This window comes from Danio rerio, chromosome 3 (assembly GCF_049306965.1).
Source record: "Danio rerio strain Tuebingen ecotype United States chromosome 3, GRCz12tu, whole genome shotgun sequence".
Lineage (NCBI taxonomy): Eukaryota > Metazoa > Chordata > Actinopteri > Cypriniformes > Danionidae > Danio > Danio rerio.
In genome coordinates, this window is record NC_133178.1 from 25,003,470 (window position 1) to 25,019,790 (window position 16,321).

General features: G+C 32.0%; 1 protein-coding gene across 2 annotated transcripts; it reads left to right on the forward strand.

Moving 5' to 3' along the window:
- The first annotated feature begins 1,190 nt into the window (after nt 1-1,190).
- adap2 (ArfGAP with dual PH domains 2) lies at nt 1,191-16,160 on the forward strand. 2 transcript variants are annotated; one of them, XM_073944517.1, is made up of 12 exons: nt 1,191-1,249; nt 1,336-1,433; nt 3,954-4,084; nt 4,254-4,345; nt 5,003-5,085; nt 7,495-7,604; nt 8,103-8,252; nt 8,377-8,460; nt 12,975-13,037; nt 14,388-14,465; nt 14,614-14,850; nt 14,933-16,160. In XM_073944517.1, exons 2-12 carry the CDS (start codon nt 1,346-1,348, stop codon nt 15,071-15,073), a joined length of 1,257 nt encoding a protein of 418 aa, XP_073800618.1. In that variant the 5' UTR covers nt 1,191-1,249; nt 1,336-1,345; the 3' UTR covers nt 15,074-16,160. The 2 variants fall into 2 exon arrangements, with proteins under 2 accessions (XP_073800618.1, XP_073800619.1); XM_073944518.1 differs by having other exon boundaries at nt 14,614-14,842.
- Nucleotides 16,161-16,321: the final 161 nt, after the last annotated feature.

A 16,321-nucleotide genomic window follows, 5' to 3' on the forward strand; every position in this document is an offset into this window, starting at 1 on the left:
AGGCCTTACCTTGCTCATTTTTCAAACTCTCACCTCCACCTCTCCAAAATGGGATGGTTTTATAGTCTACTTGAATTCTAGAAGATAACTATACCTGTTAAAGCAGTACATGCATGTTTTGTATGTGGTTTTAGTATGCAACTATGTACTTAAGATTAGATTATAAGTAATATCACTTAATTATTAATCTAGATGACAATATCATTTTCATTGGCTTTGTCTTGTATACTACCTCTGCTGAAAAAAAAAACTAGCTTAAACCAGCCTAGGCTGGTTGGCTAGTTTAAGCTGGTTTTAGATGGGTTTTGGCAATTTCCAGACTGGTTTCAACCATTTTCAGCCTGGTCTTAGCTGGTCAGGCTGGTGGATAACCAGCTAAAACCAGCTTGATAAGTCAAGCTAGCCATTGAGCCCAGCCTAAACCACCTATGTCCAGCTTAAACCAGGCTTTTCAAGCTGGTTTCAGCTGATAATTTCCCAGCCTGACCAGCTAAGACAAGGCTGAAAATTAGCCCGGAAATGGCTAAAACCCCTCCAAAACCAGGCTGATCAACCAGACTAGGCAACCCAGCAGAATTTTTTTTGTTTTTAAAAGATGTCTAATAGATGTCTAAACATAGTCATTTTGGCTTAAACAAGACTTAACTTGGGCTGTCAGTGAAAATCCAATATACATCTAAAAATAGGCCAAAACAATCATATAAACAGAAATGAATGACTACACATATAAAGTCTGTCTATTTGACTACAAGTCTAGTTTTGGGTTATTTTTAGATGTCTATTAGATTTTCACTGACAGCCCAATTTAGCCTTGTTTTATAGCCAAGCTGTCTACGTTTAGATGTCTGTTTGACATCTATTAAACACTAAAATTGTTTGCTGTGTAGTTAGGAAGTAAACTTAAGTTATACTGTAGTCAGGACACTGTATAAATGGTTTAAACCTTTAATTAGACGTTACTGGTGTTATGAGCGGTCAATCACTGTGTACAATTCGCTATCATTAGCAACCAGTCCTCATTTATAACGTCATATTACCATACGGTGTCAATGCTGTTATTAAAATAGCATGTATTTCAGCAGCAGCTCAGTGTTTGTTGTTTTCTCCAGGAAGTGAACACGAAGGGATTTTTTTGGCCCATTGAATGCTTGCGGAAGACCTCGCTGAAGCCGCTGCACCACAACATTAGAGGCGCATTTGACTGTCGATTCTGACGCGACAGGAGTGTTTTAGCGACCGAGTGACTGAAGTAAACCGCGAAACCGCACCCTCCACACGTCAAAGTCACAGGCAAGAGAGAAGAAACTAATAACGTTACCTTTATGTTTTTAAAAGCAAATCGCCTATGGCAAATCGGGAAAAGAACAAAAAGATACTTCTAGAATTGGTGAAGCTACCAGAGAATAACTGCTGTGCTGACTGTGGAGCTGCAGGTGAGTACAGTTAACGGCTATTGTTTCTCCATTGCTGTAAACTGCATTCACTCACAGTCTATTGGAAGTGTACAGAATTGTCAGAATGTTCTCTGATATTGTTCATTAACATCTCGATTATTAAAGTTGAAATCTAAAATATTGTAGGGGTTAACAGTAGACAGCTTGTCATAGTCATGGTTTCACAAAAGTGCCTCAATGGATGATATTCGTCTAGTGCGCTTTAGTGGCTTCAATAAAAACAAACTCGAACTTGTTTTACATTTGCATTTAGTTAAAATTAGATTTTTAACCCAAAAGCTTTCATTGAAATTTTCATTATTGTAAGTCATTCATTGTTTCACCTTTCAAAAACAACTGAAATCGCACTTAAATATTCTAGCCTATAATATAATAAGAATATACAGTTTTAATTTATTTCTATATGACCTTTCATAAAAAAAATCGCAGTTTTACACTTATTTTGTATTACTTGTTTTTCTTGTACAAAAATAAACTCATCCTACATGATGTTTCTCAATTACAGCTGACTGAATTGGGTCACTTTAGTTTTTAGAGGTATATTTTTAAGCTAATTAGCACATCACTAATACACAATTTTATATTTATATAAATATATATGTATATGGTTATATATATACACTACACGTTAAGATATAGATATGATTGTTTACTTGTTAAGTAATTGTAACAATGAATGGAAGTAAACCTTGAAGCATACGCTACACCTTAAAGGTTTAAGAATGTATCCCCATACTTGGTGAATAGGGGGGATTCAGTGATTTTGGGGCCCGCAATCCCAGTCATGGGGCCAAAGTCCTGAAATACACTCTTTCTACTTTTATTTAGTTTTTATTTATATTGCTGATTTTTTTTCTATCACTCAGCCATCATTTCGACATTTTGAGTGATTCACTTTCTTGAAATGAATTTAGAACTTAATGTAAATATATATATATATATATATATATATATATATATAGCAAAGTATACTTTAAATGGGCTAACTTAATTACCTAAACATGGATACTATTATAGTAAATAACTTTCATAAGTCAGGTATACTTGAAGGGAATTTAATACTTAAATACTTAAAATGAAACGTCTCACCCTTGACTTGCTTTAATCCAGTTTTCTGCACAAAAAAAGAGATATTTTGAAGAATGTTGGAAACTAGTAACCATGAGTGATGTAAAGTAACAAATACCAAAACTCAAATTACTGTAATTGAATAGTTAAAAAAGTGTACCTTTACTTTCCTTTGAGTACATTTTTAGTGCTGTATCAATACTTTTACTCTGTTATTTTACTTCAACCTGCAGTCACTACTTTATTTGTTCCTGTCTATGGCAATAGGCTAGCTAAAGTAGAATAATCATTTCTGTGATTCTTGTCCAATCAAATCACACATAGAATCTAAATTGCATCATTGCATCACTGTTTGAACTGGATGACTAGTGTATGATGTCTGAAAAGGCCTTAAGCAATCACTAAATTCACTACAGAATGTTACATTTTCACACACATGCATGCACATATTGCACGAAAAGGCATTAGACTTCACAGTATAAAACTCACCACTCATAACTCTTGAGTACTTTTTAAAAGCGCTACTTTAACTATAATATTCACAACAGATACTTTTACTCTACTTGCTTTACATTCATGGGCAAGTAATTGTACTTTTACTTGAGTAAGATTTTCCAGTACTCTTTCCACCACTGATAACCATTGGTTTTATTGGAAGAAAGATACCATGGAAGACAATGATTACAAGTTTTCAACATTCTTCAATAAAACCTGTAATCATTGACTTCCACAGTATGTATTTTCCTGCTATGGATTGGGTGAACTATCCCTTTAAATGCAATTGTAAGTATTTTTTTTCTAAGAAGTACATACACAAAGAAGGAAGGAAATATACAGTTAAAGTCAGAATTCAGAATTATTTTTTTCCCCAATTTTTGTTTACGGAGAGAAGATTTTTTTCAACTCATTTCTAAACACAATAGTTTTAATAACTCATTTCTAATAACTGATTTATTTTATTTTTGCCATGATGACAGTAAATAATATTTTATTTGAAGTTTTTCAAGACACTTCCATAAAGCTTAAATTGACATTTAAAGGCTAGGTAGGTTGGGGTAATTAGGCAAGTTACTGTATAATGATGGTTTATTCTGTAGACTATCGAAAACAAATATAGCTTAAAGAGGCTAATAATTTTGTCCTTTAAATGGTTTAAAAAAAAAATTAAAAACTGCTTTTTTTCTAGCTGAAATAAAACAAATAAGACTTTCTCCAGAAGAAAAAATATTATCAGACATGCTGTGAAAATGTCTTTGCTCTGTTAAACATCATTTGGGAAATATTTATAAATGGGGAAAAAAATCAAAGGGGCGAATAATTCTGACTTTCTTCTTAATTCTGAATATATATATATATATATATATATATATATTTTTTTTTTTTTCATTAACTCTGATGTATAAATTTGCATGCATTTTTTTTCTTTTGAAGATCCAGATTGGGCTTCATGTAAGTTAGGAATATTTGTGTGTCTAACCTGCTCCGGAACTCATCGCAATCTTCCCACTATAAGTCGTATCAAGTCCATTCGCTTAGACTTCTGGGATGATGAACTTGTGCAGGTAAAAATGACTTTGTGCGCTACGATTTTTAATGATTAGCTCAGATGATGTGTTCATTTTTGTTTGGTTATCATTATTTAACATTTCATAACCTTGTGGTTACATTAAGTCATGAATGTGAACTATAATCACTATTTTGTTTCCTTTCAATGCATCATTGGATGAGAAGTTTATGAAAGCCAATGGAAACTGCTCTGCCAAAAACTTCTATGAGAAATGCGTGCCTGTCTTTTATTACAGGCCACATCCACATGATTGCGAGTAAGTTGTCCAGCTCTTTCCTGACTAAAAGTCCTGCATTATTTTACACCTGACATACTCTGTTAGTTTGTACCACAATAGAACAGATCGATGTGTTTATATTTTTAAAGAGGGATAATTCACCCAAAAATGTAAATACTGGCATCATTTGCTCTTCAATTACTTGTTCCAAACCTTTATGGGTTTCTTTCTTGTTGAACACAAAAGCAAGATAAATAAAACATGTTGAAAACCTGTAACCATTGACTTCCATTCCTACTATGAAAGTTAATGTTTACAGGCTTTCAGTTTCTTCAAAATATCTTCTTTGGTGTTCAACAGAAGAAAGAAACCACTTGAAGGAGAACAAATAGTGAGTACATTTTGATTTTAGGGTGAACTATCTCTTTAAAAAGGCTGATCAAGCAAATATTTTACTGGCAAGGAAAATAAAAGTCTGTGTGCTATTGTTGGTCACAGAAAGAGGAACTACTGATTTAACTAAAGAGGTTTCTGGTTCTTTTAATGCTTACACACACTGCACACTTAGCTGAATATATTGTCTTTTTCAGCAAAACTATGTATAAAGCACATTTATTCTCAAATGTATATGTAATTCACACATGAGTGATCTACAGTATGTAACTCAACACAATGCATTCTATGTACACTCTATAGGGTCCTCAGAGAACAATGGATTCGAGCTAAATATGAAAGAATGGAGTTTACAGAGGAAAAGACTGAAAGACCTTACACAGCAGGTGATCCGTTTCAGTTCCCATATGCTTGCTTTTAGCCATAGTATTTTAAAACATATTATATATGTAGAGTATTGGTTAAAGTTTTTTAAAACATTAAGGTTTCTATGTTTTTAATGAAGCATTTATGCACTCAAACATACATTAAAACACTGTTATTGTGAAATAGTGTTACTTTACACAAATCTAGAGATGTACAGTTTATGGAGAAACATGTGAGTTGCTTGATATGGTTGCTAGGGTATTTTTAAGCAGTTACTAAGTGAATATGCATTGGTACTAAGCTGTTGCTTGTTTTTTGAGGGGTTATTGCTGGGGTGCTGTTAGTAGTTTGCAAATAATATTGGGAAAATTGTAATATATTGTGAAATGTCATTCAAATTTTCAAAAAACATTGTCAGAGCTGAGTATTCAGGGTCACATGTTCCTTTGAAAATTATTCTAATATGCTGATATAAGTCTTTTAAAAATAGACTTAACTGTGTGTTATGCTATATTAATAATTAATAACATTGTTCAATAGAAAGTATTGCTTTTATTAAAAAAATATGCATTAAATGGACAGTAATAGTAAAAATTGTTCAAATGGTTGTGCAAATTTTATCAAAGCGAGTCCACAAATTATGTAATAGCAACAAATTTTAATAACTGAGCAATAATATTAAGCATATCAGTATATTAGAATGATATTTGCTGGCTCATGTACTGAAAACTAGAGAGTAATAGAGTAATGCATCAGCTTCAGCCGATAACAACTTTTAAAATGTATCTTTTTATTGTTTTTAGCATAAGAAAATAAACAATAACCTAAACAGAACAAACAAAAAAAAAGGGTACAAAGGCCATTTCACAATACATAAATAGTCGGACATAACATAATACAATATCATCCAGAAAGCATAAGAGAAAAAAATGTATTAATATAAAAAATAATTTACAAAGAAATGTGTAGGCTTGGGCAGCACAGTGGCTAAGTGGATAGCATAATTGCCTTACAGCAAGAAGGTCGCTGGTTCGAGCCCCAGCTGAGTCAGTTGGCATTTCTGTGTGGAGTTTGCATGTTCTCCCTGTGTTTGCATGGGTTTCATCTGGGTGCTCCGGTTTCCAAAGTCCAAAGACATGCGGTAAAGGTGGTATAGGTAAATTGGGTAAGCTATAATTGTCTGTAGTGTAGTGTGTGAATGAATGTATGGGTGTTTCCTAGTAATGGGTTGCAGCTGGTAGGGCATTCACTGCGCAAAACATATGCTGGATAAGTTGGCGGTTTATTCTGCTGTGGCGACCCCAGATTATAAAAGGAACTAAACCAAAAATAAAATAAATGAATGAATAAATGAATGAATGAATGTAGGCTCCACAACTCGACATATGCCAAACCAATCCCACCTATAATGAGTTACAAGTGAAGTGAGCATTACTAATATAAAACATAATGGGGTTTCAGATTTAAAAACATATGTTTTGTTTGTTTGCCATCCCATATCGCATGTCTTCCATGGGCAACACATAACTTAAGCTGCTAATCCAGGTTTCAAAGACAGGCACGTGATCTGACTTTCAAAATTATTTTCTTTGCTAATATCATACACAAAAATACTGCATGGGATAAATATTTATCTCCTATTTCTGAGGTGCTAATTTTGACTCTGGTGACAGATCAATCTTGTATAATTCAGATAGAAAATCAAAAAGGTTCTGCCAAAATAAACAAATTTTATGGCATGACCAGAATAAGTGAGTCAGTGTACCTTCAAAGTTTTTACATTTATTGCACAATAAGATTACATTTGGGAAAATCTTATGTAATTTTACTTTTAAATAATGAAGTCTGTGCATAACTTTAAATTGAATCAGTCTTTGTCTCGCGTTGATAAAACAATCACGAATCTTGAAAAGAAATTCCATGAATCATCTGATATCTCTTTATTAAGCTGTATTGATGTCAGTGTTTGAATTAACCTCATCTAAATAATAAGTAATAAAAAAGAGACAGTACCTTTTTCTACTGGGTCGTGTTTTTTTTATATGTATAAGTGTCTGGTGTAAGGTTATATTTTCAAAACCAGGTCAATTTTTCATAGTAAAATCTCTTATTTGTAAATATCTAAAAATCTCAGAGGATTGAAGATCATACTTTGATTTTAAATGATCCAAGCCGATAACACATTTATCTTTCCATCAAAAGAACAAATCTATTTTAAACTATATTTAAAGTATTGCAAATACAGTTTAACATTTAGACTATAGTTGTAGCACTTGTCGGAACACATTTTTGATTTCAAATGACTAAATCGGTTATGCTGCTATGACACTTTATTACATAATTCTAATTTTATAACATTATTCTGTTTTCTCTCTGTCAACATGAACTATTAATTAATCTTTTAACAAAATGTTTTTTTCTGACTCTAGATGTTTATGAGGGCATGCTGTGGAAGAAAGGAAGAGATAATGGACAGTTCCTGGAGAGGAAGTTTGTTCTTTCAGTGCACGATTTTACCCTGAAATACTACAAGGAGGATGTGAGAAAAGACTTTTTGTTGAGCAATGATGTTTGCGCACCATTGAGAAACAAACTTTATACTTTATTAAAAGCATGTATTGTACAACGCCGCACAAAATGGAATATGAGTTGATGTTGAAGTTAATCAAACCTGATTTCTGTGCATTGCTAATCTAATATCCCATGCATTCAAGGGATAGTTCACCTCTAATTTTTTATTTACTCACCCTCAAGTGGTTACAAACCTTTATAAGTTTCTTCGTTCTGTTGAAAACTGAAGAATATATTTTAAAAAAAGCTGAATACTTCCATAGTAGGAAAAACAAATACAATGGAGGTCTATGGTTACAGGTTCCCAACATTCTTCAGAATATCTTCTTTTGTGTTGAACAGAATGAAGAAACTCATAAAGGTTTGGAAAAGGTCATACGCGAATAAATGATGACCATAACTAAACTATTTAAAGAAATATTACAATAATAAAATCTAATAATAACTTATATTGATTTTTTTTCAGGAATCGAAAGGGCCAAAGGCTACTATTTATGTAAAGAACCTGAATGCAACCTTCCAGCCTGAGAAAATTGGTCATGCTCACGGCCTCCAGATCACCTACTGTGTGGAAGATCACACCCGAAACCTGTTTGTTTACCATAAAAATGGACAGGTAAACATATTTTGTCATATTGTTTTTGCTTTATTCAAAAAATCCACCTCGTATTCCATCTTTATTTGATTCAAAGGGAGCGTGGTTACTTAACAGCATTTATTCTGTAATTCCTCCATTTTAGGAGATTGTCAACTGGTTTAATGCAATTAGAGCAGTTCGCCATGCCTACTTGAAAACAGCCTTTCCAACTGCTAGTGATGTAGATGTAAGTATTTTTGATTTACTTGGTTTTCACCTAAAGTGGGGCTGCTTACACCTGCTAAATTTGGGTTTTTCTGATTGGAATGCTATCTGATCATGAAATACAGTTAAAATCAGAATTATTAAACCCCCTTTGAATTTTTGTCTTTTTAAAATGTTTCCCAAATTATGTTTACCAGAGCCTGGAAATTTTTACAGTATGTCAGATAATAATTTTTTTCTGGAGAAAGTCTTATTTGTTTTATTTCGGCTAGAATAAAAGCAATTTCTAATTTTATAAAACCCATTTTAAGGTCAAAATTATAAGCTCTATTAAGCTTTATATTTTTCCATAGTCTACAGAACAAACCATCATTATACAATAACTTGCCTAATTACCCTAACCTGCCTAATTAACCTAGTTAAGCCTTTAAATGTCACTTTAAGCTGTATAGAAGTGTCTTAAGAAATATCTAGTCAAATATTATTTACTGTCATCATGGCAAAGAAATAATAAATCAGGTATTAGAAATGAGTTATTAAAACTATTATGCTTACAAATGCGTTAAAAAATCTTCTCTCGGTTAAACAGAAAATGGGGAAAAAATAAACAGAGGGTCTAATAATTTCGACACAGATATTTACATACAAATAATACATCTAACATATTTAATGTCTTTTGTACAGTTTAGGAGGATGTCGTTGTATTTTGCACTGTCTGGAGCCAGCTCCTAAGCTTTTCACTCATCATAGCACATGTGCTGCAGCTGATGTGACTATAAAGTGATTTGATTTAATACATGCAATTGACCTCAGAAGGTGGTCTGGGATGCACTACAGACAAAACCAGACAGGTCTAAGTGGTTTTGGTTGAAACCACGTGTAAATTTTATATCAATAGACTAGTGGTTACACTAGTGGTTAAGTGCTCACAGGGGTCCGAGTTCGATCTCCGGCTCAATGTCCTTTGCTGATTCTTCACCTCTCTATATGCTCCACTATCTTATCTTAATAAAGGCGAAAAGCACCCAAATTAAAATAAAAGGGGACAAATTTTTTTTTCAAAAACATTATAGACCAAACAGCACAAATACAACACACAACTCAATGTAAAATCCAATGCAACACCACACATGACAGTTTGGGATTTTGATTAGTTTAATGATTTCTTCACTGGTCATTGACTATGAAATGAGAGAATTAGAATGATAAGTCACTATAAAAATGGCATTAAGCATTAAGCACACGTAGTAGCCTATGGAGAGGAAAAATAATCAAAAAATCTATTTTGTTTAAAAAATGTAAAAGACACAGTGTTTTGTTTTTGTGAGAGTAAGTTATACACAGTTAAAGTAAACCCTTTACAGCTTTGAATGATGTCTTGTAGACATTTGTATGACCAAAACATGTTTCATTTTGCTTGCAATGAAAGTAAATGGGAGACCGGCCCAATATTTTTTTACATAATTTTTGTGACGAAAAAGTTTCTATCAACAAAAACTAGACGAAAACTAAATTAAAAGTAAGTGATGAGGACGACAACTATAATTTAAATATACTGATATTTTGTTTTCCAAGTGCTGGGTTGCGGCTGGAAGGGCATCTGCTGCATAAAACCTATGCTGGATAAGTTGGCGGTTCATTCCGCTGTGGTGACCCCAGATTAATAAAGGGACTAAGCTGAAAAGAAAATGACTGTATGAATTTTATTTTTGTCGACTAATAAAAACAAGATGAGAATATGATTGAGGGATGTATTATAAATAACACAATATCATTTGCCAGTCAAATGTCATTACTCTTCTTATTTAATCAGTGCTATAGCTGAGCGCCAACTACTGTAACACCAACTACAAGAGTAAAGCTTGGTAGAATGACATTGCAAAGCGGACTTTAACTATTTTAAGCCCTCTGAAAGATTAAATGGCTTGAAACTGTTCAACAAACCGGTTAAAAAGACTAAATAAAAAAAGGGTTTGCTAAATAATTGCACAATCCTGCATTATTAGTAGGCTACTGTTCTTACATGTGGATTGATCGCCAACACATCATTTTACATATTATTTATGATATAAATAAACAATGCCTATCTAATTTTTGGTCTTCAATGGAAAGGCTATATTATAAAGACTGTTTTATTTAATTTTACGTTAGAATATTTTGTATAAATGTATATAAATTACACTTAAGTTAAACCAAATATATATTATAGTCAACTTAACCTATAGTAAATTTAGTCAACTTAAATTTTTGACTGAAACTAAAATGATTCAGAGGACTAAAATATGACAAATTAAAATGGAATTTTAGTTAAAAGTCTAAGACTAAATGAAAATTTGCTGTCAAAATAAACACTGCTTGTAATGATGATATACTGAAACATGAGTGGAGAACTAAGTGAAAATGAAATCATGTATATGCTGAATAAGATGCATAGCTTAAGTCTCTGTAAAAAAAATACTGAATATAATTAAATAAAACACAGTGTATCTGACACTTTAGCAAATGTAACCTTAACCAGTGTTAATTTGCATATAGTATAAGATTTGAAGATCAAAATCACATCAGTTTAGCTAAGACACATTTATGTGGCCAAATGTAAATGAAGCGATAGCTGTCCAATCAGACACCAGGTGTAAACAGGTCCAGTGTGTCACCAATTTGCATTTAAACATGTCAAAAACACAGGTAGATCCTTCTCCTGTTATAGTTGTGCTCACATTGCCACATAAAAGGGAAGTACTGCAAGTTTCCCCTTTTCCAAACGATTGTACTTCCTTAAACCATTAATGTTTTAAAGCCTGTCTTCCCTCATGTTTCACAACATGAATGACCGTCAAACATACACCCCACACCACTACAATGTCAACAGGACACGGCAAAGTAGTTTTGGTTTTGTGTATGCTAAACAAAAAGCCCATATGAAATTGTTTAGCGTATAGAATAATTGATGTATAATTTTAATTCATACTATAGAGACATTTGTAGTATATAAACAGACTTTTTTTTATAATAGTTGTAAGTATCAAAACCAAATGATCGAGAATATGAGTTTACTGAATGACTTTTGTTTGGATTAGGATTGTAGTGTTAGCATTAAACAGTTTGTAGCAGTGTTTGGGAAAGTCACTTTTGAAAGTAATGCATTACAATATTGAGTTACTCCCCCAAAAAATAACTAGTTGTGTTACTTCATTAATTTTTATGTTATATAAAACGATGTTACTTTTTCGTTTTTACTTTTTTTTTTTATTTTGACCTGACTGTGGTCAGAAAACTTGAAGGTTTTTTTAAATTCATTCATTCATTCATTTATTTTCTTGTTGGCTTTGTCCCTTTATTAATCCGGGGTCGCCACAGCGGAATGAACCACCAACTTATCCAGTTGGAAAGGTCCACTGGGAAAGGTTTTTTAAATCTTTTTTTTTTTTTTTATTAGAGGAGCTCTGCAAATAACAACACACTGTATAACCTTCCATTACCTTTAAAAACAATTATTAAAAATGAATGTAGGATTGGGAATTATTGTTATCTTCGGAGAACTTTCTGACCCAAGAGCTATAGATGCCGTATATATATATATATATATATATATATATATATATATATATATATATATATATATGTATATATATATATATGTATATATATATATGTATATATATATATATATATATATATATATATATATATATATATATATATATATATATATATATATATATATATATATATGTATATATATATATGTATATATATATATATATATATATGTATATATATATATATATATATATATATATATATATATATATATATATATATATGTATATATATATATATATATATATATATGTATATATATATATATATATATATATATACATATATATATATATATATATACATATACAGATTAACGAAAGTTTAAAGCAATGCATTTGTTACTTTTGTACTTTTTGTCTTAATAAAAAGTAAAATGGGTGTCTATTCAGATAATCTTCTTTTGATTTTCTTCCATGTGTTCAAAATAATGAGAATATTTCTACAGCTGCAATGTAAAGCTCTGCTGTCTTCATTTCTGTCTGTTCCTGTGTTATCTCATTGCGTGCAGGATTCACTGTGACTACATTTATTTTAATTCAGTAATTTATTTTTTTAAAGAATAAACTAAACTAAAAAGTAACTTGGATTCCATTTTTGAAAAGTAACTTAAGTATTTTTACTTAATTTTTAAAAGTAATGTGTTACTTTTCTCGTTACTTGTTACTTAATATTATAACGTAACTTGCGTTACTTGTAATGCATTACCCCCAACGCTGATTTGTAGTTTATTGGAATGATAATTAAAATGGTACAAAATAACATCACACAAATGTGAACACCACAGTTTACTCAAAATATATTGAAAACGAAACAGTAGAATATTTGATAGGCAAGTATTTATAGCTTTGTTTTCTTAGGTTAATAGGTTAATAATATTTTTTTTCGTATTAATCACCTTGATTTTAAATTCCTATACCATTATTTTGTTTCAAGATAATTCCATGGATCAGCAGAAATTACCTCAAAGAAGGTTATATGGAGAAGACTGGTCCACTGGTAAGAGGATTTGTTTTTCCTGCACGTGGTTCTCTTTATTTTTATAATTTTTTTGCATATTTAAAAATCTACATTTTTAATATAGCAAGGTTTTTTTTGTGCGTATATGTGTAAATTGCACAAGCATTTAAAAATGAATCATCCAAATCATGAAAACACTTTATACACACTTTATTTACACACACCAATACACCATTTAACACCATCGTGTGTACAGTACATGGATTAGTTGAGATGTCCCATTTTGGTGTTCTTATGAAATGTATGAAATGTAACTGTCGAAAGTGATGAAAAATACATAGAAAGCATATAATAATATATTAATCACACTTTATAGTGAGGTTCCATTAGTTAATTGTAGTTCATGTATTTAGTAATATGAACTAAAAATGAACAGTCCTTGTACAGCTTTTTATTAATCATAGTTCAATTTACTATATTAAAATGCAAAGATGTGCTTGCCTTAACATGAACTAACAATGAACAACTTTATTCTTATTAACTAAGTTTAACAAAGATACATAGGGTATATGCAGGTCTGGTGTTTCTTCCCTTACTAATGAAACTCCGGTGAACGGTTAATGTGACTTTATTTAATTTTATACGGTTCCTTTTACAGCATCAATATTGTAATGTAATTAAAATATAATCAGTTAAATAGACTTCAGCATTCATTTAGTTGTTGAAGTGTAAAACACGCCCGTCAGGATCAGCAGGCGAGTGCAGAAACTACTGAAAATACTGGAGTAAAATAAATGCTCATATTTTAAAGACATGGCGTGGAAAAAAGTTAATTTAATGCAGTGCTTCTTTGTACATTCTCAGACCCACTTAATATCTCATATATATCAGGCAGTGAAAATCATTAATTTAAAGAAAATAGACCTTAAACGCGCCGATTTTGTAACGGCATACAGTTCACCGGAAGGGTTTGACCCAAGTTATTGAAAATGTAAAGGTCCTTCAGCAAATACCCTATTAATACTGTAATAAATAATTGTTCAAAGTTTGTTAATGTTAGTAAATGCATTACCTAACATTAACTACAAACATTATTGTAAAGTGTTACCCATATATGTATGTCAGAACAAATCACAATCTTTTGTGGTCTAAAAACTAATGTTTAACATTTTTGCTCAGAAAAACCAACAAACAAATATAAATTAGACACAAATGTAAAGCTTTTTTACATAATATGCTAAACATCTGCATGATTCAGCATATTATATCATTTATATTTTTCTGTTTTGATTTGTTTTTCTGTTTTCTAATGAATAGTATTGTTGCTCAAACAACTAAAGACATTCAGTTACTGTATGTTGAGAGTGAATGTTTGTGTGTGTTAAACAGCAGCGAGAGCCATTCAAGAAAAGATGGTTCATCTTGGATTCAATGGACAGAAAACTACTCTATTTTAAAACACAGCTGGTATGACTTTTTCTTCTTTGCTTTTTTGTATTCTCTCTTTCCTAAAGAACCAGATTTAGCTCTCGTAATGTTTAGCAAAAGAAAAACATAAGTTTTATGTAACGTTATCATCTGCGTTACTCTTACGTTAATTTTTTTTATCCTAAAGGATGCCATTGAGCTTGGGGTTGTTTTCATTGGCTCAGAGAATCATGGCTATTCAGTGAGGGAGTGTGTTCCTAAAGGCACAAGAGGCAACAAATGGAAGTGCGGGGTAATTGTGGAGACGCCGGACCGGCAGTTTGTCTTCATGTGTGAACAGGAGCGTGATCAAAGAGAGTGGGTGGAGGCCTTGAAAACCGTTATCTCGAAACCCATGATGCCACAAGATTACACCAGTAAGACTGTAATGATCTTTATCAGATGTGTGAATTAAATAATGCAAAACATGACTGAGCTGTGAACTAAAATACTCTGCTTCCTTTCAGCCGAAGCCAATATCCGTAGACGAAAGTGAATATAAGACTGCATGGGACAGTACGCTCAGAGGACACTGCTGGACTGTATATAGGGTCAAGCGTTTGAGTACCAGAGATATTTTATTCAAAGGGAAGTTTGGAGGAATGTGACTGCTTTTCTCTTTTTTGGTGCATTTTGGGATGTGAAACCAAAATTGAAGTAGGTCAAGTGAGGACAGATCCACTGGTTGAGTTTTCCGAAGGTATGAAGGAAGATCTACAAGGAGAGATCCAGACACAAGCTTTGACTGAGGAGTCTTGTCTCTGTCTGGCGAGAGAGAACTGAACTAGACTCATGTGACGTGTGAGTCCTCATGCAGGAGCTAAGACACACAATACAAGCTTAAATAAGGAATTACGTATGTATAGAAATAGAACTGCATGGGACTGAGTGTGACGAAGAGGGTACTTGTAGAACACCTGGGTTTTATTTAACTGACATTTCGGCTGTTTTTTTTACCCTGATTTATAACCACATGAGTGACTGAAACTGATTTTTATAGGATGCTCAAACTTAAAAAAAATTTTTTTATATTAAAATTGCATATTGCATAAATGTTTCCTATTTCAATGACGTAAAATAAGTATTGGTCACAACTTTTCTCAGAAAACATTTGGCAAGGTGAAGTTTTCCCCACATGTCAGTAACCTCAAATGTAATCCATACATGCAAAGAAAACTAGGAGAATAATTTTTTGTTTGTTATGTGGAATACAATGAAATTGCACAGGAATAAAATATTAAACACACGAAGAAAGGGAGGTGTAATAAGTCATGGAAAGGCCAGGCAGCAGCTGAAATCTTTCAGTAGTTAACAATCAGCCCTGCCCCTCATCAGTGTATATCAATATTAGCTGCTTCAGTCCAACATCTATATTACCCTTATGATGAAGAGGAAACCAGCGTTGATATTTCAGCACGACAATGATTCTAAAACACAGCCAATGAAACTCTACAGCTTTCAGAAAAAGAAAATAAAGCAGCTAGAATGGCCCAGCCAATCACAGACTGGAATCTGATATTACTTTATTAAAAATTAATTTGTATCAGTTCATAGACAAGACTCATAGAACAGTCAAGATGTTTAGACTGCTGATGTATGGGGAAAAAACAACATCTGAGCAATGTATGCAATTCATCTTGTAGCTTTCATTACCAAAAAAGCATTTTATACAAATTATTAAATACATTTCAGCAATTTGGTGCTTTCCTGTTATTATTTTATAGTCATTACACATAGCAGAATTTATTATATGTATATATTTAAAATAATAAATAAAACCGTAAAAGACATGTTTGCTCCAGACATATTTTATTGTAATTAATGATCTGCGAGCAGTTGAAATCCATAGACAAATG